Source organism: Fusarium flagelliforme (genome assembly GCF_020744385.1).
Source record: "Fusarium flagelliforme strain FIESC 12 MPI-CAGE-AA-0113 chromosome Unknown B0J16scaffold_5, whole genome shotgun sequence".
Classification (NCBI taxonomy): Eukaryota; Fungi; Ascomycota; class Sordariomycetes; order Hypocreales; family Nectriaceae; genus Fusarium; species Fusarium flagelliforme.
The window spans coordinates 1,102,459-1,127,735 of record NW_025763507.1 but is presented as its reverse complement, the minus strand read 5'-3'; the positions used below and the strand labels follow the sequence as shown (position 1 = coordinate 1,127,735).

At 49.5% G+C, this 25,277-nt stretch overlaps 9 protein-coding genes across 9 annotated transcripts; 7 read left to right on the top strand and 2 right to left on the bottom strand.

Moving 5' to 3' along the window:
- Window positions 1-294: 294 nt before the first annotated feature.
- Window positions 295-1,861, top strand: B0J16DRAFT_150804 (uncharacterized protein). Its single transcript, XM_046122050.1, has 3 exons — window positions 295-448; window positions 529-1,019; window positions 1,073-1,861. The coding sequence occupies exons 1-3, from the start codon at window positions 383-385 to the stop codon at window positions 1,632-1,634; spliced, it is 1,119 nt and encodes a 372-aa protein (XP_045981090.1). The 5' UTR covers window positions 295-382; the 3' UTR covers window positions 1,635-1,861.
- A 1,037-nt stretch (window positions 1,862-2,898) lies between these two features.
- B0J16DRAFT_385734 (Adenosylhomocysteinase) lies at window positions 2,899-4,248 on the top strand (the record flags this gene model as incomplete). Its single annotated transcript, XM_046131520.1, has 1 exon — window positions 2,899-4,248. The coding sequence occupies one exon, from the start codon at window positions 2,899-2,901 to the stop codon at window positions 4,246-4,248; it is 1,350 nt and encodes a 449-aa protein (XP_045981089.1).
- A 471-nt stretch (window positions 4,249-4,719) lies between these two features.
- Window positions 4,720-6,342, bottom strand: B0J16DRAFT_288869 (D-isomer specific 2-hydroxyacid dehydrogenase). Its single transcript, XM_046124202.1, has 4 exons — window positions 6,144-6,342; window positions 5,873-6,087; window positions 5,420-5,823; window positions 4,720-5,361 (listed from the first exon to the last, which is right to left on the bottom strand). Exons 1-4 carry the CDS (start codon window positions 6,185-6,187, stop codon window positions 5,020-5,022), a joined length of 1,005 nt encoding a protein of 334 aa, XP_045981088.1. The 5' UTR covers window positions 6,188-6,342; the 3' UTR covers window positions 4,720-5,019.
- Window positions 6,343-6,531: 189 nt separating this feature from the next.
- On the bottom strand, window positions 6,532-7,597 carry B0J16DRAFT_306584 (uncharacterized protein). The gene is made up of 2 exons (XM_046124801.1): window positions 7,165-7,597; window positions 6,532-7,109 (listed from the first exon to the last, which is right to left on the bottom strand). Exons 1-2 carry the CDS (start codon window positions 7,512-7,514, stop codon window positions 6,680-6,682), a joined length of 780 nt encoding a protein of 259 aa, XP_045981087.1. The 5' UTR covers window positions 7,515-7,597; the 3' UTR covers window positions 6,532-6,679.
- A 913-nt stretch (window positions 7,598-8,510) lies between these two features.
- B0J16DRAFT_150779 (uncharacterized protein) lies at window positions 8,511-10,769 on the top strand. Its single transcript, XM_046122049.1, has 4 exons — window positions 8,511-9,399; window positions 9,452-9,667; window positions 9,714-9,988; window positions 10,037-10,769. Exons 1-4 carry the CDS (start codon window positions 8,606-8,608, stop codon window positions 10,633-10,635), a joined length of 1,884 nt encoding a protein of 627 aa, XP_045981086.1. The 5' UTR covers window positions 8,511-8,605; the 3' UTR covers window positions 10,636-10,769.
- Window positions 10,770-10,999: 230 nt separating this feature from the next.
- On the top strand, window positions 11,000-13,975 carry B0J16DRAFT_356540 (major facilitator superfamily domain-containing protein; the record flags this gene model as incomplete). Its single annotated transcript, XM_046129479.1, has 8 exons — window positions 11,000-11,257; window positions 11,398-11,402; window positions 11,447-11,498; window positions 11,553-11,823; window positions 11,881-12,381; window positions 12,467-12,792; window positions 13,186-13,189; window positions 13,230-13,975. The coding sequence occupies 8 exons, from the start codon at window positions 11,000-11,002 to the stop codon at window positions 13,973-13,975; spliced, it is 2,163 nt and encodes a 720-aa protein (XP_045981085.1).
- A 703-nt stretch (window positions 13,976-14,678) lies between these two features.
- On the top strand, window positions 14,679-20,777 carry B0J16DRAFT_344065 (uncharacterized protein). The gene is made up of 4 exons (XM_046128145.1): window positions 14,679-15,201; window positions 15,270-15,641; window positions 15,700-19,932; window positions 19,980-20,777. The coding sequence occupies exons 1-4, from the start codon at window positions 15,115-15,117 to the stop codon at window positions 20,337-20,339; spliced, it is 5,052 nt and encodes a 1,683-aa protein (XP_045981084.1). The 5' UTR covers window positions 14,679-15,114; the 3' UTR covers window positions 20,340-20,777.
- Window positions 20,778-21,132: 355 nt separating this feature from the next.
- B0J16DRAFT_385726 (uncharacterized protein) lies at window positions 21,133-21,697 on the top strand (the record flags this gene model as incomplete). The annotated part of the gene is made up of 3 exons (XM_046131519.1): window positions 21,133-21,219; window positions 21,271-21,301; window positions 21,357-21,697. The coding sequence occupies 3 exons, from the start codon at window positions 21,133-21,135 to the stop codon at window positions 21,695-21,697; spliced, it is 459 nt and encodes a 152-aa protein (XP_045981083.1).
- A 437-nt stretch (window positions 21,698-22,134) lies between these two features.
- Window positions 22,135-25,271, top strand: B0J16DRAFT_306576 (dipeptidyl peptidase IV N-terminal region-domain-containing protein). The gene is made up of 2 exons (XM_046124800.1): window positions 22,135-25,009; window positions 25,061-25,271. The coding sequence occupies exons 1-2, from the start codon at window positions 22,396-22,398 to the stop codon at window positions 25,180-25,182; spliced, it is 2,736 nt and encodes a 911-aa protein (XP_045981082.1). The 5' UTR covers window positions 22,135-22,395; the 3' UTR covers window positions 25,183-25,271.
- The last annotated feature ends 6 nt before the right edge of the window (window positions 25,272-25,277 follow it).

Below are 25,277 nucleotides of genomic sequence, written 5' to 3'. Positions count from 1 at the left end.
AGAATCGTATTGAGAGCTGAGTATAAGCCCTCGGTGTCGCGAAGTCGAACAGTGATAAATTAGAATTTGATGAGTTGAGAGTAAATAGGCTCGCAGCTATTTATTCAAAGCAAGAACCATCGCAAATTTTGAAATAGCATCGCAACGCCGTCAGTCTGCCTGTTGATGATAAACACCGGTAGTCGTTCGGCTCTCTGCAACGTCAAGCGATTTTTGTTCTGCCACACTTTACCGCCCACCCACACGCCCACAAGTGAGAGTTTTCGATATTCCCACCATCTTGAGGCCTTGCAACACCACCCGCCCTTTTCGCGATCACAGCGCCGAACCTCTCCCCGTCTCTCGCGGCCCCGTGAATATATCCTCCCGAATTTTTGACAAGATGGCGGACACTCAGAACGATGCGCCTGCTGCTGCGCCTTTCCAGGCCGTTCAGGTCGAGGCTCTGGTGAGTTGAACATGCCCCACCTTTTGAGACCCCCTCTTGAAGTACGAGTAGGAGGACTGACCTCAGTTCGTGGTGTCTAGGTTATTATGAAGATCGCCAAGCACTGCTCTTCGGCTTTCCCTTCTGTTGCGACCGGAGCTATTGTTGGAATGGAGAATGAAGGTCTCCTCGAAGTCACCAACACCTTCCCTTTCCCTACCGTCGACCCCGCTACCACCGATAGCCACCAGAACGATACTTCGCAGCTCGCCGCCGCTGCTCCCCGACAGCAGAAGAACATCACCTACCTAAATGATATGATCCGACATCTCAAGGAGGTCAACGTCGATGCCAACAATGTTGGTTGGTACACAAGTGCCACCATGGGCAACTTTGTCAACATGAACTTCATCGAGAACCAGTACCACTACCAAACCATCAACGAGAACGCCGTCGCCCTCGTCTACGATGCCAGCAAGAGTTCTCAGGGCAACTTGACCTTCCGAGCTTTCCGTCTGTCCCCTGCTTTCATGACCGCTTTCAAGGAGAGCAAGAAGGATGGCGACAAGGAGGGCAAGTTCACAACTGAGAGGTAGGATAATGCCGTATCGCGCCGATGATGATAAAGATGCTAACAAAGACTAGCCTGCAAAAGTCCAAGCTTACATTCAAGGACATCCTCGCTGAGGTCTCTGTCAGCGTCCACAACTCTCACCTCCTCACAACTTTCCTCCACCAGATTCCCTCCGGTCCCGTTAAGGGTGATATCGAGCAGCCCACATCTCTGGCTGACCTCAACCGCAACACCCTCGAGCCTCCTCTGTACCCCTCGATCGATAACCTCGACCTCGCAATCGACCCCTTCCTCGAGAAGACCTGCGACCTTTTGCTCGAGAGCATCGAGTCTCACTACACCGACCTCAACAACTTCCAATTCTACCAGCGACAACTCGGCCGTGAGCAGACCAAGATCACACAATGGCAGACCAAGCGCAAGGCCGAGAACGCCCAGCGTGTTGCTGCTAAGCAGGAGCCTCTCCCCGAGGATGAGTGGCAAAGACTGTTCAAGCTTCCTCAGGAGCCTAGCCGACTGGAGGGTATGCTGAACGCCAAGCAGGTGGAGCAATACAGCAAGCAGGTGGATGGATTCACAGCCAACGTCAGTGCCAAGATGTTTGCTGTGCGGGAGGATCTTTTGCCCAAATAAATGGAGAATGGATGAGATGGGGTTTAAAAAGTCTCGAAGGATTTCAGGAAAACGAGACGCTCAGTGATGGTTTGCATTGGCGGCGTTCCGGACAATGTGGAATAATATCGAGTGCTGGCTGGTCTAGATTTTAAAGCGTCGAGAAAGAGAGAAGCACTTGATGAGCACATGATGGAAAAGCCTGACGTTGATGCTGGTGATGCTGGTGAAAAGTCATGAAGAGGAGGACATGACTGTAGCCTTGATCTGTAAACTTGGCTTCATAGATAGCGCTGCAAACCGAGCTCTCCAAGTATGAGAGTCTTGATCAATCTTAACGTTAAACAAGTACATGATATTATAATTGTTGCCATATTTTGAACATGTTGAGGAACTACTTCGAAGATCCGTCCGTATTAGGTTATTGTGTCAGATGAATACCAATCTATATGAGATATATTCTGCATCCCGCGTTTTAGACAACAACAAACAGCAAGCTACCCGGCTCCCCCAAGTACCTCTGACCATTGCACTTGGGTTTAGTCTGAGAGGTTGGCTGGTAGCTTGCAGGACGATCAATGACCCGTAGTATTCGCGTGAGGCGGTCCTCGGCTTCCGAGCGGGGAATATCAAGGGTCAAGACTGCACTGCATAGTTCCAAGATACAAGGTAGATAGGAGGTGAAGTTCAATTGATCAAGGGAACTGGTCAATCTTGAACAGAATAGTCTAGCGTGGCGTTGCCCACTCGCCGAACGAGAAAAATCAACGTGGTTGTCGACGGATCCCGTCCGTATTCGTACCAAGACGGACCTGGATGAGCTTCCCATGATGAAAAAGCTCCTCCTGTCTTCGTTTTTTTCCTCCATGTGGACTCTCATTAGGGGACACCGAGTCCCTGAGACCCACTCGGGTACCTTTTGAGGCGGCCAACCGACCACCCGTTTAAAAGTATCTTCTGCCCCGCCTCAACATAAGAAAAATGGCTCCGTCTCTATGGCAGCAGAGAATTCTGCCCCTCATTTTGCCGTCCATCTTTCTCACCGCCCGCGAAAAAAACCCCACTGACCCTGGTTAACCCCTCCCCCTCCAAAGGCCTTCAGCCCATAGCAGCAGTTCTCTTTGCCCCGCCCCAAGTTATCTCGTTGTCTGGTCTTCCATCTGCTTGGACTTCTTCAACCTACATATTCCACCTCTTCCCTTTCATTTTCACTCCCTTCTTCTTCTCTTTCCATTCTCTCTTCTCATCAATCCCTCCATTCTCTTCTCCTCCACCCCCATTCATCATGTCTGCTCCCGCCCACAAGTTCAAGGTCGCTGACCTTTCTCTTGCCGCCTTCGGCCGCAAGGAGATCGAGCTCGCTGAGAACGAGATGCCCGGTCTCATGCAGACCCGAACCAAGTATGCTGCCGACCAGCCTCTTGCCGGTGCCCGCATCGCTGGTTGCCTTCACATGACCATCCAGACCGCCGTCCTCATCGAGACCCTCACTGCTCTCGGTGCTGAGGTTACCTGGACCAGCTGCAACATCTTCTCCACCCAGGACCACGCCGCTGCTGCCATTGCCGCCGCTGGTGTTCCCGTCTTCGCCTGGAAGGGTGAGACCGAGGAGGAGTACAACTGGTGCCTCGAGCAGCAGCTCTCTGCCTTCAAGGACAACAAGAAGCTCAACCTCATCCTCGATGACGGTGGTGACCTGACCACCCTCGTCCACCAGAAGTACCCTGAGATGCTCAAGGACTGCTTCGGTGTCTCTGAGGAGACCACCACCGGTGTCCACCACCTCTACCGCATGCTCAAGGACAACAAGCTCCTTGTCCCCGCCATCAACGTCAACGACTCCGTCACCAAGTCCAAGTTCGACAACCTTTACGGCTGCCGTGAGTCCCTTGTCGACGGTATCAAGCGTGCTACCGATGTCATGATTGCTGGCAAGGTCGCTGTCGTTGCCGGTTTCGGTGATGTCGGTAAGGGTTGCGCCATGGCCCTCTCCGGCATGGGTGCTCGCGTCCTTGTTACCGAGATTGACCCCATCAACGCCCTCCAGGCCGCTATGGCCGGTTACCAAGTCACCACCATGGAGAAGGCCGCTAAGATCGGTCAGATCTTTGTCACCACCACTGGCTGCCGTGACATTCTCACTGGCGAGCACTTCGAGGCTATGCCCAACGACGCCATTGTCTGCAACATTGGTCACTTCGATATCGAGATTGACGTTGCCTGGTTGAAGAAGAACGCCAGCTCTGTCCAGAACATCAAGCCCCAGGTTGACCGCTTCCTCATGCCTAACGGCCGCCACATCATCCTCCTCGCTGAGGGTCGTCTTGTTAACCTCGGCTGTGCTACCGGCCACTCTTCCTTCGTCATGTCCTGCTCTTTCACCAACCAGGTCCTTGCCCAGATCATGCTTTTCAAGGCCGCTGACAAGGCTTGGGGTGAGAAGTACGTCGAGTTCGCCAAGACCGACAAGCTTGACGTCGGTGTCTACGTCCTCCCCAAGATCCTCGACGAGGAGGTCGCCCGTCTCCACCTTGCTCACTGCCAGGCTGAGCTCTCCACCCTCAGCAAGGTCCAGGCTGAGTACCTCGGCCTGACCGTCGAGGGTCCCTTCAAGGCCGACATCTACCGCTACTAAGCGGATATAATCAATACCCAAGGATCCTTCAACTGGACTCCTACGTGTGACGAACTTTCCCTCTTCTGTCGACATGACAATCGGCAAAATTCTAGTTTCAACAGCATGAACTTGCATGGCATATGGGTCGGGAGAGTTACTAGGACATCTGCGGTTTTCTGATTTTTTTGATACTTCTCTTCTTTGTTTCTGCTTATTTGGGTTTTCTTCTCTCATGATGAAGAGAAGATTCCTCGCAGGGTGCAGGGAGGGGCAAAAAAATCTTGCTTTTTCAACAAAATGGCGTTGGCTTTTTTGCTAATCATGATTCCCCCCTTCGAGATATAAAAACGGATGATGAATGGAATGAATATGGATGGATATGACCAAGACGAGACCTCCCCCACAGGGATGGAAGGAATGGTACCTCGATAAAGGCAGGCCCGTCAACCGTGGCCAGGATAGAGTAGAAATTCAAAAGAGATTTTCTTTCTCTAACATTGCTGTTCTTTGTGTGATGTTGCATTGTACTGAGGACTTCATACGTGTTCCTACGGTCATTTCCCTCGCAATATTTGTTGGCGCCTATTGGATTCAAAAAGAGGCTGAAGTTAGTATTGAGGAACTTCAAGCCACCTCATCCTGGAGCTACTACTTACTTCCTTATGAGCTATATTAGTCTATTAGTAACTGACGGTACATGCTGCACGACGTATGAATTCGGTAGGCGAAGTCATGGACTGCTCTAAAAATACCTATGCTAACTGTTTGAAGTTGATGCATCGAGTATATCTACTGTAGATGGCTTTGCTCTGGAACGATACTCTTCAGCTTCCCTTCTGTTACTGCCAGGCGAATATTGTCAAAAGCCCAGGCCGCCATTGCCCTCTCAGTTTCCACTGTCCAGGTACCCATATGCGGGACAAGCAATACGTTTCTGTTGTTCACTAAACCCGGATGAACTTCAGGTTCATTCTCAAAAACGTCGAGCCCAGCGCTGGCAACTTGTCCTGACTCGAGTGCGTCGACAAGAGCAGCTTCGTCCATCACAGCTCCACGAGCAGTGTTGATGATGACAACACCTCGCTTCATGATATCAAATTGAGGTTTTGCGATCGTGTGTCGGGTCTTGGGCTGCCAGATGTCAGATGTCAGATAAGCTGTGAAAATGAGGATTTATAGTTTGACTCACGTTTAGGGGTAAGTTGAGACTCAGAACATCACTCTCCTTAAGAAGAGTCTCGAAGTCGACATACTCAGCATCGCCTTCCAGTTCTGGAGACAGACGGCTGCGGTTGTAGTATTTAACGATCATACCAAAGGCACGCGCTTTGCGAGCGACGTTTCGACCAATTCCGCCCATACCTAGAATACCAAGCACCTTGCCTTGAGGATCATGGCCGAGTGATGGCGCAGGGTTGCCACGCCAAGTACCTTCACGCAGAGCGAAAATGCTAGACGAGAGGTTCCTCAAAGCACCAATGAGTAGAAAGATGGTGATATCAGCTGTGGCATCATCCACTGCTGTTGGTGTGTTGGAAACACGGATACCACGTGAAGTACATTCCTGGATATGTATTTGATCATACCCAGCCCCTGAAAGAGTCAGCAAACCTGTTCTCAATAAGATCAATCAAGACCCTACCATTGTGACAAATAAACTTGAGTGTCTTAGGTAGGCTATCCAGTAACTCAGCGTCAAAATTGCCAGCCAGGCTATAAGTCTTATTTGAGCGATAGATAGCCTGAATTCCGTCAAAGGCGCCGGATTTGCTCTCTTCTATGAAAGTAGCACGGTCTGTTGATTTCGGATAGACGACCTTTACAACCTCCGAGAGAGACGCAAAATCCTCTTGGGCTCTACGTAAGTGTCAGCATATTTGGAAGAGATCATGGTGAGTTCTTATGCGACTTACTGCTTGGTGCTGCCAAGGAAGAGAACCTTGGGTTTGTCTGCCATATTGGATGATATGTGACCTGGATCTGGAACACGAGACGAGTTTGTGAAATGAGGTTTAGTATGATTACTTCAGTTGGTTCTGTTCCAGGAGGCTATTCTTTGAGTTTGTATGGTAGAGCCATCGGCTTTCATGCCGAAGATCAATAATGAGACCGATAATCGTCTATGGCGGGGTGAAGTGGGGGTGGGGTCGTTGGAAGGCGTCATTTGAATGAAGTCCGTTCATACGGGCTTCCTAACCCGTATTATACCTGCGGACCAGAGCTTAGTATTTTTCAGTAGGTGATATCGAAGGTTATTTGAGACATAAACAGCCTATCAAGTATCCTTTGGAATATGAAAAAGACCTTGATTCGTCTGTATGAGAATGATTGCCATATAATTATAGACATGTTAATTTCGACACAAGAAAATCTATCGGTTTAGGTGAACCATAACACTGTATATACAACTCCCTCTTCATATAGTACTCCCCCAGCACTGAAAGCACATTTACATGAGCAATCGCCAAGCACCAAGCAACAGCGCCGCGAAACCAGTGCAGACACCCATCAGCCATTGCAGCGTCTGGAACTTGACCTGCTCCAGCTTCTCCCGCAGTGCTGCAACCTCCTGCTCGATCTTGGTCTCCGTCTCCTTGATCTTAAGTTCCTGTCCCACGGCTTCTTCTCTAATACGACCCTTCTCCAGATTAAGGTCGAGGCGGACACTGGCCTGTGTGCGGCTGATCTCATCACGAAGGCGGTTGCTTAGCTTGGCGATATCGTTTGTCAATCGCTCGTGCGCGGTGCGTGTTGTGTTGGATTCGGTGGAGTCGGCAGAGAGAAGCTCGGATCGCAGCTTGGCAAAATCGACCTTCTGAGTGTACGTTGCTTTGGCGGCGTCCTCGCGGAGGACCATTGTTCGGGTGAGATTTTGGATGCTTGCAAATAGTGTTAGTATTATTGTTGTGGGTGTTGTAGGAGCTCGAAACAAACCTCTCCTCAATAACATCGTTCAGCGTCTTCATCATCGCAACCGATTGCTCCTCTGTGAACCCCTCCCCCTGTAACCGCTTCACAAATTTGAGAGTGTCAAAGTGATGGTCTCGTTGCCTAAGGGCCGTCGCATGGAAAGCTCTCTTAGTTATAGGGCTAATATTTCGAGAATAAGGACGTTGAATAACAGGACCGGCCTGGAAGGATGCAAAAGACCGTCGTTGATTAGGAGAAGGGATCGAGGCAAATGGTCGGGCTGCTTGCGAGACTGAGAGCGGAGCGCCCCAACTGAGACGTGGAAGGAGAAATCGAGGCAGCATCTCGGCTGCTGCGACAGTTGGAGCTGCCATAACTATTTGGTGATTGATCTGTGTCGGTCTGGCGTTGGTCGTTGAGACTGCGATGTCGGCGTTGAGGATGGAGTTGAAGAATCTAGCAGCTTGTGACGTTAAAGTTAATTGAGAAGAGCGGGATACACCGGCTTTGATTGGCCCCTGAAGCTAGTATATATCTGGCCAATAGGAGACTTCTGATGCTAATTTCCAAGCCAATTAAGGGAAGGCGGACTTGCTTTTCCAATGTAACCCTGAGATCTGATACCAGAGATCCATGCCTCTCGGCTTTTAATTAATTGAAGACATGGCCAGGCCAACAGCCTCAAAAGCTATTCCCGGTTTGCGCTGGAGGGTGTTAACTCAACAAGATAGCTACCCACCTAGGCGCCTAAAGAAAAGGATGAAATAAATGTATCCGTGCTTGTTTCCCTACCGAGGCTTTTCATCTTTTTCTCCTGAAAACATGGGAAGTACCTGTGTCCTACGCACGCATGTATGCGCAACGAAGTATACAGTATCTGGCAGTTGTACAAGATCGTGACCTAGCTTCATTCACCTTCGATCATCGTGACCTTAAGTGATGCCTGTGGTCAGCAAAAGATGCCGAACTTCAGAATACATTCACATCGCTGTTTACTTGGATTTAATTCTATTTGTCAGAAATCCTTGCACTTCAGTTGCTGACTTCGAGACAAGCGTCTAAATGTTGATCCTTTTACGGAGTTCAGATAACCCAACCCCGGTACCTAAAGAGTGGTCTGATATCACGAAACTCCAACTGATTACCAACAAACATCTCAATCTTCGGTATTGAGATATTGTAAGCCAAAATACGGTAGCGCTTTGACAGATTTTACTCTAATGTCTTATTCCTTAGTTCGCAGCTCGGGTCAATTGAATCTGCGAATATTTTGAGACAGTAAGCCGGATTTAGTCGAATCCCGAATTCCGGTGCACTATCCCCTAAGTCTGGGTCTTTGCGATTCCTTTACCACCCCCTTCAAAGATAGCATTCTGAATTCCTGTTATACGAACGGATTTTGTTCAACTTTGTTACTGTTTGTTATGCACATGGACTTTATTGGCGACAATTACACAAGCAATCCATGGCGCCACCCGATCTGTCAGCCTCTACTGCCTCTGGTACGACAGGGACACCCGCTGGCTATGGCAGGGCCTGCACTGCATGCCAGAGGGCAAAATGCAAATGTATTTTGAGGGATTCTGGCCAAGACTGCGAAAGATGTCATCGTCTTGGAAAACAATGTCAGACTATGACAACTTCGCGAAAACGAGTTGCCAAGAAATCTGCATCGTCCAGGACAGCTCAATTAGAAGAAAAGCTTGAAGATCTTGTTACAATTCTGCGCGCATCTCAGCCCCAAAATGGACATCTGCAGTCCCCCAACTCCGACGGTTCCAGTCCCCTGATGAACTCATCGAACGTGGGTCATCATCTAACTAGTCGTTTGGAGTCCTTGGCGACTGCTGCAGCTTCGTCTTCTTCATCGGAAACTCAACCCCGTTCATATGTCATATCTCATAGTCATGGTTCAAGAAGCGCGGGCGGTAGCCATGTGCATACTTCGCCCTCCACTGTTGGTGAAGATACTTCTTCCTTAGATGAACCCACGTCCGAAGAAGCTGAGATGTATCTGGACAAATACAGAGAGTGGCTGAAGAAGTTTCCATGTATGGTCCTGCCACCTGATATGACAGCTGCGGCTCTGCGAAAGGAGAAGCCATTCCTGTGGCTGTGTATTATGAATATGACATCAATGTCGGTTGAGCAGCAGATGAAATTGAAAGATCGGGTTCGACAGGAAATTGCTGACAGAATTATCATCAACCATGAGAGGACCATGGACTGTCTTCAAGGACTTATATGTTACCTCACCTGGTTAGTCCATCACTAACGCGTCTATATTTGCTCCGTTCTGACCTTCTTACAGGGCCTCCACCACCTCTAGTCCGGGTAGACCGTTTGTTATCACCTTCGTTCAAATGGCTGTCCTGGTTGCCTATGATATGGGTCTCACAAAAGCTCCCGTTGAGGAACAATACTTTACAGTTTGTTTCAAGGCGTGGGGAGGACGACCTGCTCCACCGCGGTTACGCACCTTGGAGGAGCGGCGAGCCGTTGTGTCACTATGGTTTCTGAGTTCCGTGTAAGTTACATCTCTATAATCTTTAGGAGATTTCTAATTTGTGCAGTCTGGCGTCTTTCGTCGGCAAGATGGATCCACTCCACTGGACGCCCCATATGAGCGATTGTCTTGACGCTCTAGAGAGGGAAAAACTATATCCATCTGATGAATTGTTGGCTGCATTTGTCAGATATCAGCTTGTTGCAGATGAAGCGCAGAAATTGCTGGTTCGCGATGTCATGGGTGACCCATCTCCAGCCCCTACATACGTTTTCAGAAAGAGCTTGCTTGCCAAACTCCAGGCGGTTCGGGACGGGTTGCCCTTGAATATGCCCGTAACCCGTAAGTACAAACATACACCCGTCGGTAAGCTATACTGACGAATTATAGCGGTACTGCAGGCACACGCGCTTGCAACAGAGGTTCAAATCAATTCTGTCGGCCTCTTCATGCAAGATATTCCAGTCAATCAACGAATCGAGAGCATGTATTCATGTCTAAGGGCGATTAGGGCATGGTTCGATGTGTTCTTTGCCGTTCCGATCGAGGAGGTTGCAGGCTCACCCTTTCCTATCTACATTCAGCTCTCTCAAGTTCAGATAGCTCTGTATCGGCTCACAACGTCTGAAGATCCTGCCTGGGACAAGGAGCTCGTCCGAAACACAGCCGATTTACTAGTTCTTTTGGATCAAACTGTTGACTTTTTCACGCGCCTGGACTTGACTTACAAAATCAAGGTGGGCGCAGGCGAGGAAACAGTGTTCCGAATGGCGGCCAAAATCATGCGTAACATCAAGACCTCATGGGAACCTACATTATCGAGGCATCTCGGTGGTGTTTCCTCATCATCAACGAATCAAGAGGCAGTTCAATTAATACCAGCACCAAACCCACCAGATCAGCAAAGCATAGACATGGCAGCGGTCAATATGATGGATTTTGGAGATGTTGCATGGATGTCTGACGTGTTTGGACCCTGGGAGTTCTAGTATCCCATGGCATTGGATCTGAGAATGCACTTCTTGAGGGCACTTGCTTCGATTAGGCAATGCCGAATGAAGGATTCGTGTTGTGGCAGTTGATTACCAGCTTCGGTGATTTGTTTGGTTGGACGGAATTCCGTTCCCAAAGCGATATCCAACTCCGTTTACACCACCTCAGCCTTAGCACCACAACAATAATTAAGTATCCGGGACCGGGAAATATGTTACAATATATCCCGTTATTGGCCATGCTTATGGCTTTAATATTTGTTTCATGAATCATTTAAAGACACACGATGCCCAACATGCCAAGCGACTTCCCGGGTCTGTCACGATTCTTTCCAACTTACGTCTTATAAACTTTGACAGGATGACTACAACAGTACCCAAAGAAGAGAAGGTCGATCCTCAGATCCTATCTGGCGACGATGAAAAAGCCATCTCTTCTTCGAATACGCCAACTTTACACGAAGCTACCCAAGAAGAAATTCGGACGAAGCCAGAGGTCGAACTCCCAGCAGAGGAAGAAGAGACTCAATGGGTGTCAGGATGGAAGCTCATGAGCTTGATGATTTCTCTTACGCTTGCTGCGTTCCTGATGCTGCTGGATATGTCAATCATCGCCACAGTATGCAGCAGTCCTACATACAACATTTACCCGATTGATATTGACTGAATTAGGCTATTCCTCGCATTACCTCGGACTTTCACTCCCTGCATGACATAGGATGGTATGCTAGTGCATACAATCTTGCTAGGTAAGCTCAGCACTAGTTCGGATCCTCGCATATCTTATTGACTGACATTCAACCAACAGTGCTGCCCTCCAACCACTTACAGGCAAATTATACATGTACTTCAACACCAAGGCAGGTTGTTTCCTATTGGATGGTACTTGCGGCGCTATATCTAACAAGCTATAGTGGACATTCCTATCCTTGTTCTTTGTCTTTGAGCTTGGCAATCTGATCTGTGCCGTTGCACAGTCGTCTACGATGCTTATCGTTGGTCGAGCAATCTCTGGCATTGGCTCGTCTGGTATTCAGAATGGCGCCCTAACAATCGTCGCGTCGGCGGTTCCCATTCATAAGCGTCCTTCTCTTATAGGCATCATTATGGGATTTGCGCAGTTGGGAATTGTCACCGGCCCCTTGGTAGGAGGCGCTTTCACCCAGTATACTACTTGGCGATGGTGTAAGTTTTCCAACTCTTCGCTATACTTACATCGGTTTATGTCTAACTATCTATCAGGCTTCTACATCAACCTACCAATCGGCGCCATTTGTGCTGTTCTGATTCTCCTTGTCCAGGTTCCGAACCATCGCGCTCCTACAGATGAAACCATCATGCAGCTCCTGAAGACCAAGTTCGATTTCACAGGCCTTGCCATGTTCAGTCCAAGTGTAGTCATGATACTTCTCGCACTTCAATGGGGTGGTGTCGAGTATGCTTGGAACTCTGCTACAACTATCGGTCTCTTTTGCGGCGGCGGCGTTCTTTTCGCGATATTCATCTTCTGGGAGCATCGTGTTGGCGCAGACGCTATGATTCCAATGCCCATTGTGCGCACAAGACAGGTTTGGACCGCAATGTTAACGCAACTATTCTTGTTCGCAACTGTTATGGTGGCGTCCTTTTATCTGCCCATCTACTTTCAGTCGGCCAAAGATGCGTCGCCATTCACAAGCGGTGTCAACTTGCTTCCCAGCATTCTCATGCTGATCGTGGCTGCTGTCTCAAGTGGTGCCCTAGGTAAGCTCCCTGTTATATACCTTGGGATATCATTACTTACAGTTAATAGTTCAGAAACTTGGCTATTATTTACCGTTCGCAACAGCCAGTGCAGCTTTCTCGGCTATTGGTTTCGGTCTCTTATCAACCATGGGTCCTTATACTTCCACAGCTAAATGGGCGGGTTATCAAATTTTGATAGGTTTCGGACGAGGACTTGGTCTTCAGATGCCCATCATCGCTGTCCAGGCCAACACTAATCCCGAAGTGACCCCTATCGCGATGTCGATCCTCACCTTTTCCCAAACCTTTGGGGGCGCCATCTTTGTTTGCGCTGCCAACGTTATTTTCACCCATGAGCTCCGCCATGAGCTTGTAGCGAGACTTCCCAACATTGATCCTGATATTGTCATCGACGCTGGAGCTGGAGCTGTAAGCGAGGTCGTTGATGAAGCAAGCTTGCCGGGTGTTCTATGGTCATACTCCGAAGGCACACGTGCAACATTCTTGCTTTGTGTTGCTTCGGCGTGTGTTATGTTTTTCACATCGTTTGGTATGGGTTGGAAGGATATTAGGAAGAAGGCTACAGCTAAGACCGGCGAAGCCTAGAGTTTGGTATGATTGTACTACACAATTTGGGAAGGGCGGTTTGCCCAAACAACATGTATCAGGTCACACGCTACTCACATTTGGCAAAAGGCGCATGGCGTAAGGAATCTGTAAATAATAATTTACTATTGAGATCTACTGAAGAGATTGTGATAATTAATAAGAAATCAAGTTTTTAACAAAATGATGCTACTGTGAGCTGACTGTGCAACACAGGGTTGTAAATTTCCAACATCTGTAGGGTAAACTTTTTTTCATAGCCAAACACCAAGGTTTGTTACTCATGCATCATCAAATGAAGATTTTCTTTACCAAAAACATACTTTCCAACTCCTTCATTTTGAACACTTCATATCTCCGTTCAATACGAGCAATCACTATTGGATATTCCATAGCTCAAAAGTCATATTTTGCCAAGATGGATCGACCTAATCGACCTCGCAACCGCCAACCTCGCCCACCACGCCAACAGCAGAACAATCAGCGAGGCGGCTCATCAAGACCATCTCGTGCGCCAGCAACACCACAACAAGCATCAGGCACAGTCCCAACAGTGCAACAAGTTATTCCAGGAGCATCAGTTTTCATCATCCTGAAGGAAGATCAACCCACAGGAGAAGAGACAAAGGGGATAGTCCAAAATATTCTCACACGAGGCAATCATCCACGAGGAATCAAAGTACGACTACGAGATGGTCAAGTTGGCAGGGTGCAAAGAATGGGCGATTCTTCTGGTGCTCCCTCTGCACCGTCAGATGAGCCGAGGGCGCAAACAGCACCCTCAAGTTCAAGATTTACTATGCGATATACGGATGTGAGACTGGACGATGAGTTTGCTACAGGACCACCACAGAGGAGTTTGGCAGATTTCATACCAGACTTTGACGACAATTCGCCAAGTACACCAAGTGCTGGTGTTGAAACGGTCAAATGCCCTTTTTGCGATGCGTTTGAAGGCGATGAGGCTGCTGTTACACATCATATCGACCGGGAACATTTGTCATAGGATTGGGAAAAGTTTGGCATGGAATGTTTGGAGTTGAGATGATATACAAGACACAGGATGATCACATGCTATTTACATGGTGGACAATTGTTTGTTTCTATGAGAAACAAGGTCTTTGCTGCATGAGCGGCTATAAACCTTTGGAATGGATGAATCTATTTTTAAAAAACCTGCACTAGACTCATCTTCCAGGAAGTCATATATGCTGCGTAAAGTTTGTACATCCATAAGACTCTGTGTTGTGCCACACTCAGATTGCCCAGTCGCATGTATATAGCTCTATTAAGCTTCCAGAAAGACTGGTAGAAGTGATCGGCAGGGCCAACAATGCAATTGTCCCCAGAGAATCAAGGATATAACACCATGTAACTAAAAAACCACTATTAGATATCCTGGCCTTTGACTACGACAGTTTATGGCCGAATTTAACTCACCAGGCACTCTTTCAAGCTTCCCCTTTTCGCATAAATTGGCGCCTATTCTTGATGACGAAAGCTTGCTTGATTCATCTCGTTCGGGACGGAATATCGTGGTACCCCCACATAAAACCAGCTCATTGGCTGGCTGATAACCTGTCAGCATAGGGAGGCCAGTGGATTCCAGCTTTCCAGACACGCTAAACCCCAATTGAATTCAACCTGAGCGGTACGTACCCTCTCCTCAAGGTGCTGCACCTGCCCTGAGCGGTCCGTCACAGCTGCCCTGTGGCTCCTCCCCCAAGGCTACCCAAACAGAACAGGTAACGTAACCCAGAAAGCGACCTGGACCTTCTCTCCTTTACCTTACCAAAACACCCCCCAACCTCATCTCCATCTCTACCCTTCACGACGACAATTCAGTCTGCTTTATCAGCAGAAGTCGAATAATAGCGAATTATACGTCGTCGCTTTCTTTTCTTTCTCTTCGATTTCTGGCGCGCACGCTGTGTTTACTCCGAAACCTAGTGCTTCCATACAGTCCCTGCCACGCGGCGCATGGAAGCTTCTACTTCGCCCTTTAAAGGCAACTCCGAAATAATTACTGGTGATCGATCCGAGATCGACTCCAATTCATCAACTTCTTTCTTTGGCCACACTCGAGGCTAGGAGCGTCGATTCGAACAAGGTCCATATTACATTATCATAGGCTACAACGCCGCCATGGCGCCTCTGCCCATCAAGTTCCAGGAGCTCGTCCAGCTCGCCAATGTTGGCGTGGACACCCAGAGCATCGGCTTTAACTCCTGTGTATGTCTCCTAACCATCAGCCAGCTTTATTGCTGGCCAGTAGTCAACATCATGCTAACTGTAGCTAGACACTCGAGTCCGATTCATACGTCTGTGTTCGAGAGCAAAAGAGCGAGGCCGACAAACCCGACGTTGTTATCATCGAGCTCAAGAATGGCAACAATGTCACCCGACGGCCGATCAAGGCCGACAGTGCTATCATGCACTGGAACCGACAAGTAATTGCTCTTAAGGCACAGTCTAGAACCCTGCAGATCTTCGATCTTGAGCAGAAGAAGAAGCTCAAGTCATGCACTATGAACGAGGATGTCCAGTTCTGGAAGTGGATCAGCGAGAACGAGATTGGTCTTGTTACGACGTCCAGCGTTTACCACTGGAACGTCTACGATGCTGGTCAAGACGCCCCCGTCAAGGTGTTTGAGCGCAATGCTAACCTCAATGTGAGTTGATTTCATGTATACTTGACTGGAAACTGTAATACTAATTATCTCGTCTTAGGGCTGCCAAATCATCAACTACCGGGTTAACAGTGATGGCAAGTGGATGGTGGTAGTCGGCATTTCGTCCCAGCAAGGACGTGTGGTCGGTGCCATGCAACTCTACTCCAAGGATCGTGGAATCAGCCAGGCCATAGAAGGTCATGCGGCTGCCTTTGGCACCCTCCGCCTGGAAGGTGCTCCCCAAGATACCAAGCTTTTTAGTTTCGCTGTACGAACCGCCACCGGTGCCAAGCTGCACATCGTCGAGGTCGATCATCCCGAGTCGAATCCAGTCTTTCAGAAGAAGGCTGTCGACATGTTCTTCCCCCCCGAAGCCACCAACGATTTCCCCGTCGCTCTCCAGGTTTCGCAGAAGTACGGCGTTGTCTACATGGTTACCAAGTATGGTTTCATCCACCTTTACGACCTTGAGACTGCCTCATGCATCTTCATGAACCGAATCTCGAGCGAGACGATATTCACCACCTGCACAGACGATGGTTCATCCGGTATTGTTGGTATCAACCGAAAGGGTCAAGTCCTTTTCGTGACCATTGATGATAGCAACGTCATTCAATACCTTCTACAGAACCCCGCCAACACTGACATGGCTATCAAGATGGCCTCTCGAGCCGGACTTCCTGGTGCCGACAACCTCTACGCACGACAATTCGAGCAGCTGTTCAACTCGGGCGACTACCTGGCTGCTGCTAAGGTCGCTGCCAACTCTCCTCGAGGTTTCCTCCGAAGTGCTGAGACAATCGAAAAGTTCAAGCGTCTGCCTGCCCAGCCTGGCCAAATGGCTTTCACCCTCCAATACTTCGGAATGCTTTTGGACAAGGGCTCCCTAAACCGCCATGAGACCCTCGAGCTTGCACAACCTGTTCTCCAGCAGAACCGCAAGCACTTGCTTGAGAAGTGGCTGAAGGAGGGCAAGCTGGACTGCTCTGAGCAGCTCGGTGACATGGTCAGACCTTACGATGTGAACATGGCCTTATCCATCTACCTTAAGGCCGAGGTTCCTCAGAAGGTTGTTGCTGGCTTCGCTGAGACTGGCCAGTTCGACAAGATTCTTCCCTACTCCGCCCAGACTGGCTTCCAGCCCGATTACATCCAACTGCTCCAGCACATCACCCGTGTCAACCCCGAGAAGGGTGCCGAGTTTGCCAGTGCTCTTGCCAACAGTGAGCAAGGCCCATTGGTCGATTTCGAGCGTGTATGCGATATCTTCCAAGGACAGGGCATGATTCAACAAGCCACTGCCTTCTTGTTGGATGCACTTAAGGAGAACAAGCCCGAGCACGCCCGTCTCCAGACCCGTCTTCTCGAGATGAACTTGATGCATGCTCCCCAGGTTGCTGAAGCCATTCTCGGCAACGAAATGTTCACCCACTTCGACAAGACTCGCATTGCCGATCTTTGCGAAAAGGCCAACCTTCCCCAGAAGGCTTTGGAGTTGTACGAGGATCCTGAGGCCATCAAGCGAGTTGTTGTTAACATCCCTGGTCAACCAAACTTCAACCCTGAGTGGCTCACCAACTTCTTCGGCAAGCTCTCTGTCGAGCAGTCTCTTGACTGTCTCGATGCCATGATGAAGGCAAACATTCGCCAGAACTTGCAGTCAGTGGTCACCATCGCCACTAAGTACTCGGAGCTGCTGGGTGCTGTTCGCCTGATTGATCTCTTCGAGAAGTACAAGACTGCTGAGGGTCTCTTCTATTACCTCGGCAGTGTTGTGAACCTGTCAGAAGACCCTGACGTTCACTTCAAGTACATCGAGGCCGCGACCAAGATGGGTCAGTTCAACGAGGTCGAGCGATTGTGTCGCGACAGCAACGTCTATAACCCCGAGAAGGTGAAGAACTTCCTCAAGGAAGCTAAGCTTCCCGAGCAGCTTCCTCTCATTATTGTCTGTGATCGCTTCAACTTCGTCCATGACTTGATCCTGTACCTGTACCAGAGCCAGCAGTTTGGAGCTATTGAGACCTACGTCCAGCAGGTCAACCCCAGCAGAGCCCCCGAGGTTGTTGGTGGCCTATTGGATGTTGACTGTGACGAGAACGTTATCAAGCAGCTTCTGAGCTCTATCAACCCCCAGAGCATCAACATCGACCAGCTGGTGTCTGAGGTTGAGTCCCGAAACCGCCTCAAGCTTCTTTTGCCCTTCCTGGAGGCCACTCTTCAGGCCGGTAACCAACAGCAGGCTGTCTTCAATGCTCTTGCCAAGATCTACATCGACTCTAACAACAACCCCGAGAAGTTCCTGAAGGAAAACGACCAGTATGATACCCTTACTGTTGGAAAGTACTGTGAGAAGCGTGACCCCAACCTGGCTTACATCGCCTACTCCAAGGGCCAGAACGACTTGGAGCTTGTCAACATCACCAACGAGAACTCTATGTACAGGGCTCAGGCTCGATACCTTTTGGAGCGATCTGATGCTGAGCTGTGGGGTTTTGTCCTGAGTGAGAACAACATCCACCGACGCTCTGTTGTCGACCAGGTCACCGCTACCGCCGTCCCTGAAGCCAATGATCCCTCCAAGGTCTCCGTTGCCGTGTCCGCTTTCCTTGAGAACGATCTGCCTCTTGAGCTTATTGAGCTTCTCGAGAAGATTGTTCTCGAGCCCTCACCCTTCAGTGACAACCAGAACCTCCAGAACCTCCTCATGTTCACTGCTGCCAAGGCTGACAAGGCTCGTGTGATGGACTACATTCACAAGCTGGACAACTACAACGCCGACGAAATCGCTACTAGCTGTATTGAGGTTGGTCTCTTTGAGGAAGCTTTCGAGATCTACAAGAAGGCCGACAACAAGTCTGCCGCGGTTGATGTTCTGATTGAGAACGTTGTCAGCATCGACCGCGCTCAGGCATACGCCGAGGAAGTTGATCTTCCCGAGGTCTGGAGCAAGGTTGCCAAGGCTCAACTCGATGGTCTTCGTGTTTCTGACTCTATCGAGTCATACATCAAAGCCGAGGATCCCAGAAACTACCTTGAGGTCATTGAAGTCGCCACACACGCCGGCAAGAACGAGGATCTCGTCAAGTACTTGCGCATGGCCCGCAAGACTCACCGTGAGCCTGCCATCGATACAGCCCTCGCCTTCTCCTACGCTCGCCTAGAGCAGCTGTCTGAACTTGAGGACTTCCTCCGCGCCACTAACGTTGCGAACATCGAGGAGTCCGGTGACAAGGCTTACGAGGAAGGCTTGTACGAGGCGTCCAAGATCTTCTACACCAGCATTTCCAACTGGGCCAAGTTGGCAACCACCCTTGTCCACCTCGGCGATTACCAAGCCGCTGTTGAGTGCGCTCGCAAGGCCAACAACATCAAGGTGTGGAAGCAGGTCCACGAGGCCTGTGTGGAGAAGAAGGAGTTCCGACTTGCTCAGATTTGCGGTCTCAACCTGATTGTCGACGCCGAGCAACTTCAGACTCTGGTCAAGGAGTACGAGCGCAACGGATACTTTGATGAGCTTATCAGCCTTCTCGAGCAGGGTCTTGGCCTTGAGCGTGCTCACATGGGAATGTTCACTGAACTTGGTATTGCTCTTTCCAAGTACCACCCTGACCGCCTGATGGAGCACATCAAGATCTTCTGGTCTCGCATGAACCTGCCCAAAATGATCAAGGCCTGTGAGGAAGCTAACCTCTGGCCTGAGCTCGTCTTCTGTTATTACCACTACGACGAGTTCGATAACGCCGCTCTTGCCGTCATCGAACGACCCGAGAATTCTTGGGACCACCAGCAGTTCAAGGAGATTGTGGTCAAGGTTGCCAACTTGGAGATCTACTACCGTGCTATTAAGTTCTACGTTGAGCAGCATCCTTCCCTCCTTACCGACCTTCTTGCCACCCTCACTCCCCGCATCGATGTCAACCGCGTTGTCAAGATCTTCCAGAAGAACGACGATCTTCCTCTCATCAAGCCGTTCTTGCTCAATGTGCAATCTCAGAACAAGCGTGTCGTGAACGAGGCTGTCAACGACCTCCTCATCGAGGAGGAGGACTACAAGACCCTTCGCGACTCTGTCCAGAACTACGACAACTACGATGCCACAGAGCTGGCTAGCCGCCTGGAGAAGCATGATCTTATCTTCTTCCGCCAGATCGCCGCTTCCATCTACCGCAAGAACAAGCGATGGGAGAAGTCAATTGCTCTGTCCAAGCAGGACAAGCTTTACAAGGACGCCATCGAGACCGCTGCTCTTTCTGCCAAGATCGACATTGTCAGCGATCTCGTTCAATATGTAAGTCTCACTCAAGCCTCTACAATGGATAAAACTAACCGTCATAGTTCGTCGATATTGGCCACCGTGAATGCTACACTGGCATGCTTTACGCTTGCTACGACCTCATTCGCCCCGACCTTGTCCTGGAGCTTTCATGGCGCCATGGTCTTATGGACTTCTCTATGCCTTACATGATTAACATGCTCGCCCAACAAACTAAGGAGCTTGCTACTCTGAAGGCTGACAACGAGGCTCGCAAGGCCAAGGAGCAGGAGAAGGAGAAGACCGATGACAACACACCTATTCTGGGCGCTTCACGGCTCATGATCACAGCGGGTCCTGGCGGTATGGGCTCTACTCCCTCACCCGCACCATACGGTCAAGCAAATGGCTTCGCGCCGCAGCCCACCGGCTACGGTTTCTAGATGCAGTCACCGATACCAATGTGGCGTTGCCCCCCTGTATTCAATTATAGGCCGGTAACCCATATTCAGCATCATCATGGACAGAAGTATTTTTAACTGTGGATTACTCCCGTCGCCTTAAGGTACGGGAGTAATTCTAATGGCGTGGACACAGGATCCTGTAATCATAGTTTGCTTCTCCCTCTTGAGATGCACGCGGAGGCGTTAGTGGGAGGATTTCAGAGCGATTGGCACTCAAGGATATTAGGGTAGACTTGAGGATGAAGTTTTGATACTAAATTTCGCAGCCGGTCTTGAGTACCCGGGTTGCTGTATGTTGTATGATAGTACATTGATTTTCATTACCTTCATTCCTATCGAGCAAGATCGCGATTGACTATGCCCAGACTCTAGACATGCAGGCATGAAAGCCTTGTGTGGCAGGACGTCATCACATGGAAGCTGAGATGCACCGCCACGAAGGATGCAGGTTAGTCTCGACCAGTGAGCTGAGCCTAGCCATGGTAGGGCCAGCAAATGAAAGACTTGGAGATACAGATACGATGAATGCGAAAAGTAATGTGGGGTTGGTAGGCGGTTAGATCGGCATTAACCTTTCAGCCTTGGATATGGAGGAAGATGGATTCGATTGCAAGGAGATATATAAAGGACTCGGCTCTTTGCTTTTATTGTTATGAACTACAAGATACAATACATATTAGATATCACGGAAACATTATTATCACGACATTCAGCCTTGACATTCTACTTGCACTTACACGAACGAACAAACCTCTACTACTATACTCCCAAGATGGTTGGTTTTGGCACATCCAAGGACGACAGGAAGAACCACGAAGAGGTTGCTGATATCCCGCCTCATCTGTCGGACCTGCACTGCGTATGCTATGCCAAGATAAATACTCCTTCTTCTTACACTAACATGATGTAGTTCACTGAGACAGACAACTGCATAACAACGAGTAAGTCAGCACTAGACTAACTACAAGCATAACTCCACTTACACATCGATACTAGCAATGATGGACCTCCCTGGCTACCGCATCACCAAAGTCTTGGGCGCCGTCTACGGAATTACTGTTCGCTCGCGTAATATCGCAGCAGGTATTGGTATGGTTATCAAGAGTTTGGCTGGTGGTGAGTTGAGCTGGTTTACCTCCATGCTCTACAACTGCCGCAACGACTCTATCAGCCGTGTAGTCCAAGAGACGAAAAAGAGAGGCGGGAATGCTATCATCTGTTTGAGGTTTGAGACTGGGGATCTTGGAGGTTTTGCACAGGCCAGTGCTTATGGAACGGCTTGTGTAGTTGAGAAGATTGAGGGTGCTACTGTTGAGGCACCGCAGTTGCTGAATTAGCATTGTGAGAGTGGATGTAAGATATGAGAATACCCTTTATGATTGCTATAATTCCTGCTTTGCATTATGAGTAGTTTGGTTAGATTCGCTATTTATTGGATTTCTTTCCAGTATGTGTTTCTTAGAGTACCCCGGATTCATAAAGACCAGTAGCTCGGGTGAGTGGGGCGTATCCGGGGTTCGGGGCCCGGGGATTCAGCCGGGAGCATGCAACATGTACCAGATTGAAGTAGCTGATACAGAATTATCAGTCACTTCGATGCTCCCATACGAAAGAGTTTCAGTGGTTATAGTATGAATGGATAAAATATACATCAGTAAATCAACTGCCGCTCGTTCAGAACTGAGCAGTCGTAGAGGCTTACGTCATCAGAAACTTTCCCTAATGCGACAAGTAGGCACGAGCTCTACTGAGACACAGCAAACCATACCATGACCATGGCCCCCTCGCCTTAGTTAGCTACCAACCTTACTTATCGCTATTGACAACCCAATACGGTTCAATCGACGCCTCGTTCCCTTTCTCTCTTTCATCAATTCATGTTTGCCTTGTCTTAGCCTATCATTCACTCTATTCAATCTCCGACACTCGCTTGTTCGGTCCTTCGTTCCTGTACACGATACGATGCGACAGTGCGCTACCGCGTAACACCAATTGAATAACCTGCGCTTAGATATAACGGCCACCGCCACCGAAAATGGCCTCGGACGTGTCTACCCCCGAGCGTCGATACTCGGACGATTCCATCTCTACCGCTTCAACCACGAGTTTTGTTTTCGAGAGGATACACGAGAAGACTGAGATGGACGCTGGCAAAGATAACAACGGCCCGAGGGCGCTGGACGACGATGATCCCCTTAAGGAAGAAGAAGATGACCTGGAGACGGGTCCCTTCCTCGGTCCTGGGGCTACTCTGCATCGTCAACCCATGGATAAGAAGTTGCGCCGAATTCTGATCATTGTCGGCGCAGTCTTTGTCGCTGGATGGCTAGCTGGCCTCGGCATCTTTCTTCACGGCGGGTCACATCATCACGATAGCGACACTGAACACGACCCTGATGCTGCGACACGAGGCTCAGGAAAGGCTGTTACGATGGATCAGCTCTTCGATGGTAGCTGGCAGGCTAAGTCCCACAGCATCAGCTGGATTGCAGGTCCCGAAGGAGAGGATGGTTTGCTGCTCGAGGTTGGGGCCAGTGAGAAGCCATATATCGTGGTAGAGGATATCCGCAAAGAGAAGAAGACCAGGTCGCCGATTAATACGGAGATCAAGGCCTCAAAGTCACGAACACTTATGAAGGAGAACTTCTTTCTTCATGATGGACAACAATATTCTCCTGATTGGAACGAGCCCAGCCCCGATCTGAAGAAGGTCCTTCTCGGTGTTAATAAGAAGAAGAACTGGCGCCACTCTTTCAGCGCCATCTACTTTATCCTTGATGTCGAGACACAAGAAGCTGAGCCGCTTGTTCCTGGAAAGCCTGATGCCCGAATTCAGCTCGCCACTTGGAGCCCCAAGAGCGACGCTGTATCCTACACACAGGATAACAACCTCTACATCAGACGCTTGGATGACACCAAGAACATCGTTCAGATCACTAAAGATGGTGGCCCAGAGTATTTCTACGGTGTTCCCGACTGGGTATACGAGGAAGAGGTGTTCAGCGGTCGCAGTGCTACTTGGTGGTCTGAGGATGGAAAGTACCTGGCCTTCCTTCGAACCAACGAGACTGGCGTTCCCGAGTTCCCCGTTCAGTTCTTCATCAAGCGACCTAGCGGCACTGATCCTGAAGAGGGTGAGGAGGCCTATCCTGAGGTTGAACAGATTAAGTACCCCAAGGCAGGCGCTCATAACCCAGTTGTGGATCTCTTGTTTTACGACATCACAAAGAAGGACGTCTTCTCTGTTGATATCGATGGCGCCTTCGCAGATGACGACCGCATTATCAACAACCTCCTTTGGGCCGGTGAAAAGGCTGTCGTCAAAGAAACCAACCGCGTCAGTGATATTCTCAAGGTCGTCGTGATCGATGTTACTTCTCGCACGGGCAAGACTGTCAACACTGTCGACGTCGATAAGATCGATGGCGGCTGGTTTGAGATCTCTCACAACACCAAGTTCATCCCTGCTGACCCGGAGAATGGTCGTGACCACGATGGATACGTTGACTCTTATCTTCACGAAGGCTACGAACACCTGGCTTACTTCACCCCTCTTGAGAACCCTGAGCCTATTATGCTCACCAAGGGTGAATGGGAGATCGACGATGCCCCTTCTGCAATCGATCTTGCAAACAACTTGGTGTACTTTATTGCTGCCAAGGAATCGTCTATTCAACGTCATGTCTACTCTGTTAAGCTCGACGGTACCAAATTGGAGGCTCTGACTGATCCTGGGACTGAAGCCTACTACGATGCCTCGTTTTCTAAAGGTGCCGGGTTTGTTCTCCTGTCATACCGTGGACCCAAGGTCCCCAACCAGAAGGTCATCTCCACACCATCAAGTGTGCACAACTATGAGCATATCATTGAGGACAACGCTGAGCTTGCCGATCGTGCTAAACGCCATGAGCTGCCCGTTATGAAATACGGTACCCTCGATCTTGGTGATGGCGTTGTTGTCAACTACGTCGAGCGTCGTCCTCCCCACTTCGACAAAAAGACGAAGTACCCTGTGCTTTTCCAGCAATACTCCGGTCCTGGCTCTCAGTCTGTTACCAAGAGGTTCGCAGTGGATTTTCAGGCTTACGTCGCTTCTGCCCTCGGTTACCTTGTTGTCACCGTTGATCCCCGAGGCACAGGTTTCCTTGGTCGCAAGCACCGTGTTGTAGTCCGCAATCAGCTCGGTGTCCTAGAGTCGCAAGACCACATCGCCGCAGCCAAACATTTCGCTTCTCTTTCCTACGTCGACGCCGATCGCCTCGCCATCTGGGGTTGGTCCTACGGTGGTTTCGCCACTCTCAAGACCCTCGAGCAAGACGCTGGTCGTACTTTCAGCTACGGCATGGCTGTCGCTCCTGTCACTGATTGGCGATTCTACGACAGCATCTACACAGAGCGTTACATGCGCACTCCTCAGGACAACCCCGATGGTTACGATATGTCCATGATTGCCAATGCCACAGCCCTCGGCGGTAACAAGCGCTTCCTTGTCATGCATGGTGTTGCCGACGACAACGTTCACTTCCAGAACTCGCTCACTCTGCTTGACTCGCTGGATTTGGCAGGTGTGGAGAACTACGACGTTCATGTTTTCCCTGATAGCGACCACAGCATTTACTTCCATAATGGAAACCGTATTGTCTATGATAGTAAGTTGGCCCCCTACAGATATAGCAAAAGATAAAAGCTAACTTGTTTAGAACTTCGAAACTGGCTCATCAACGCTTTCAATGGCGAGTGGCTCAAGATTTCCGACCCCAAGCCTCATAAAGACGGTGTCGAGAAGGAGAAACGGCAGCTCAGCTCAGCTCCTAAAGCTTGAAGAATCTTTTCATGGATGACAGTTCACATATTACAGTTTTAGCATTATTGGTTCGAATTAAATATAAACACAACTTCAACTCATCGCATCTAAAA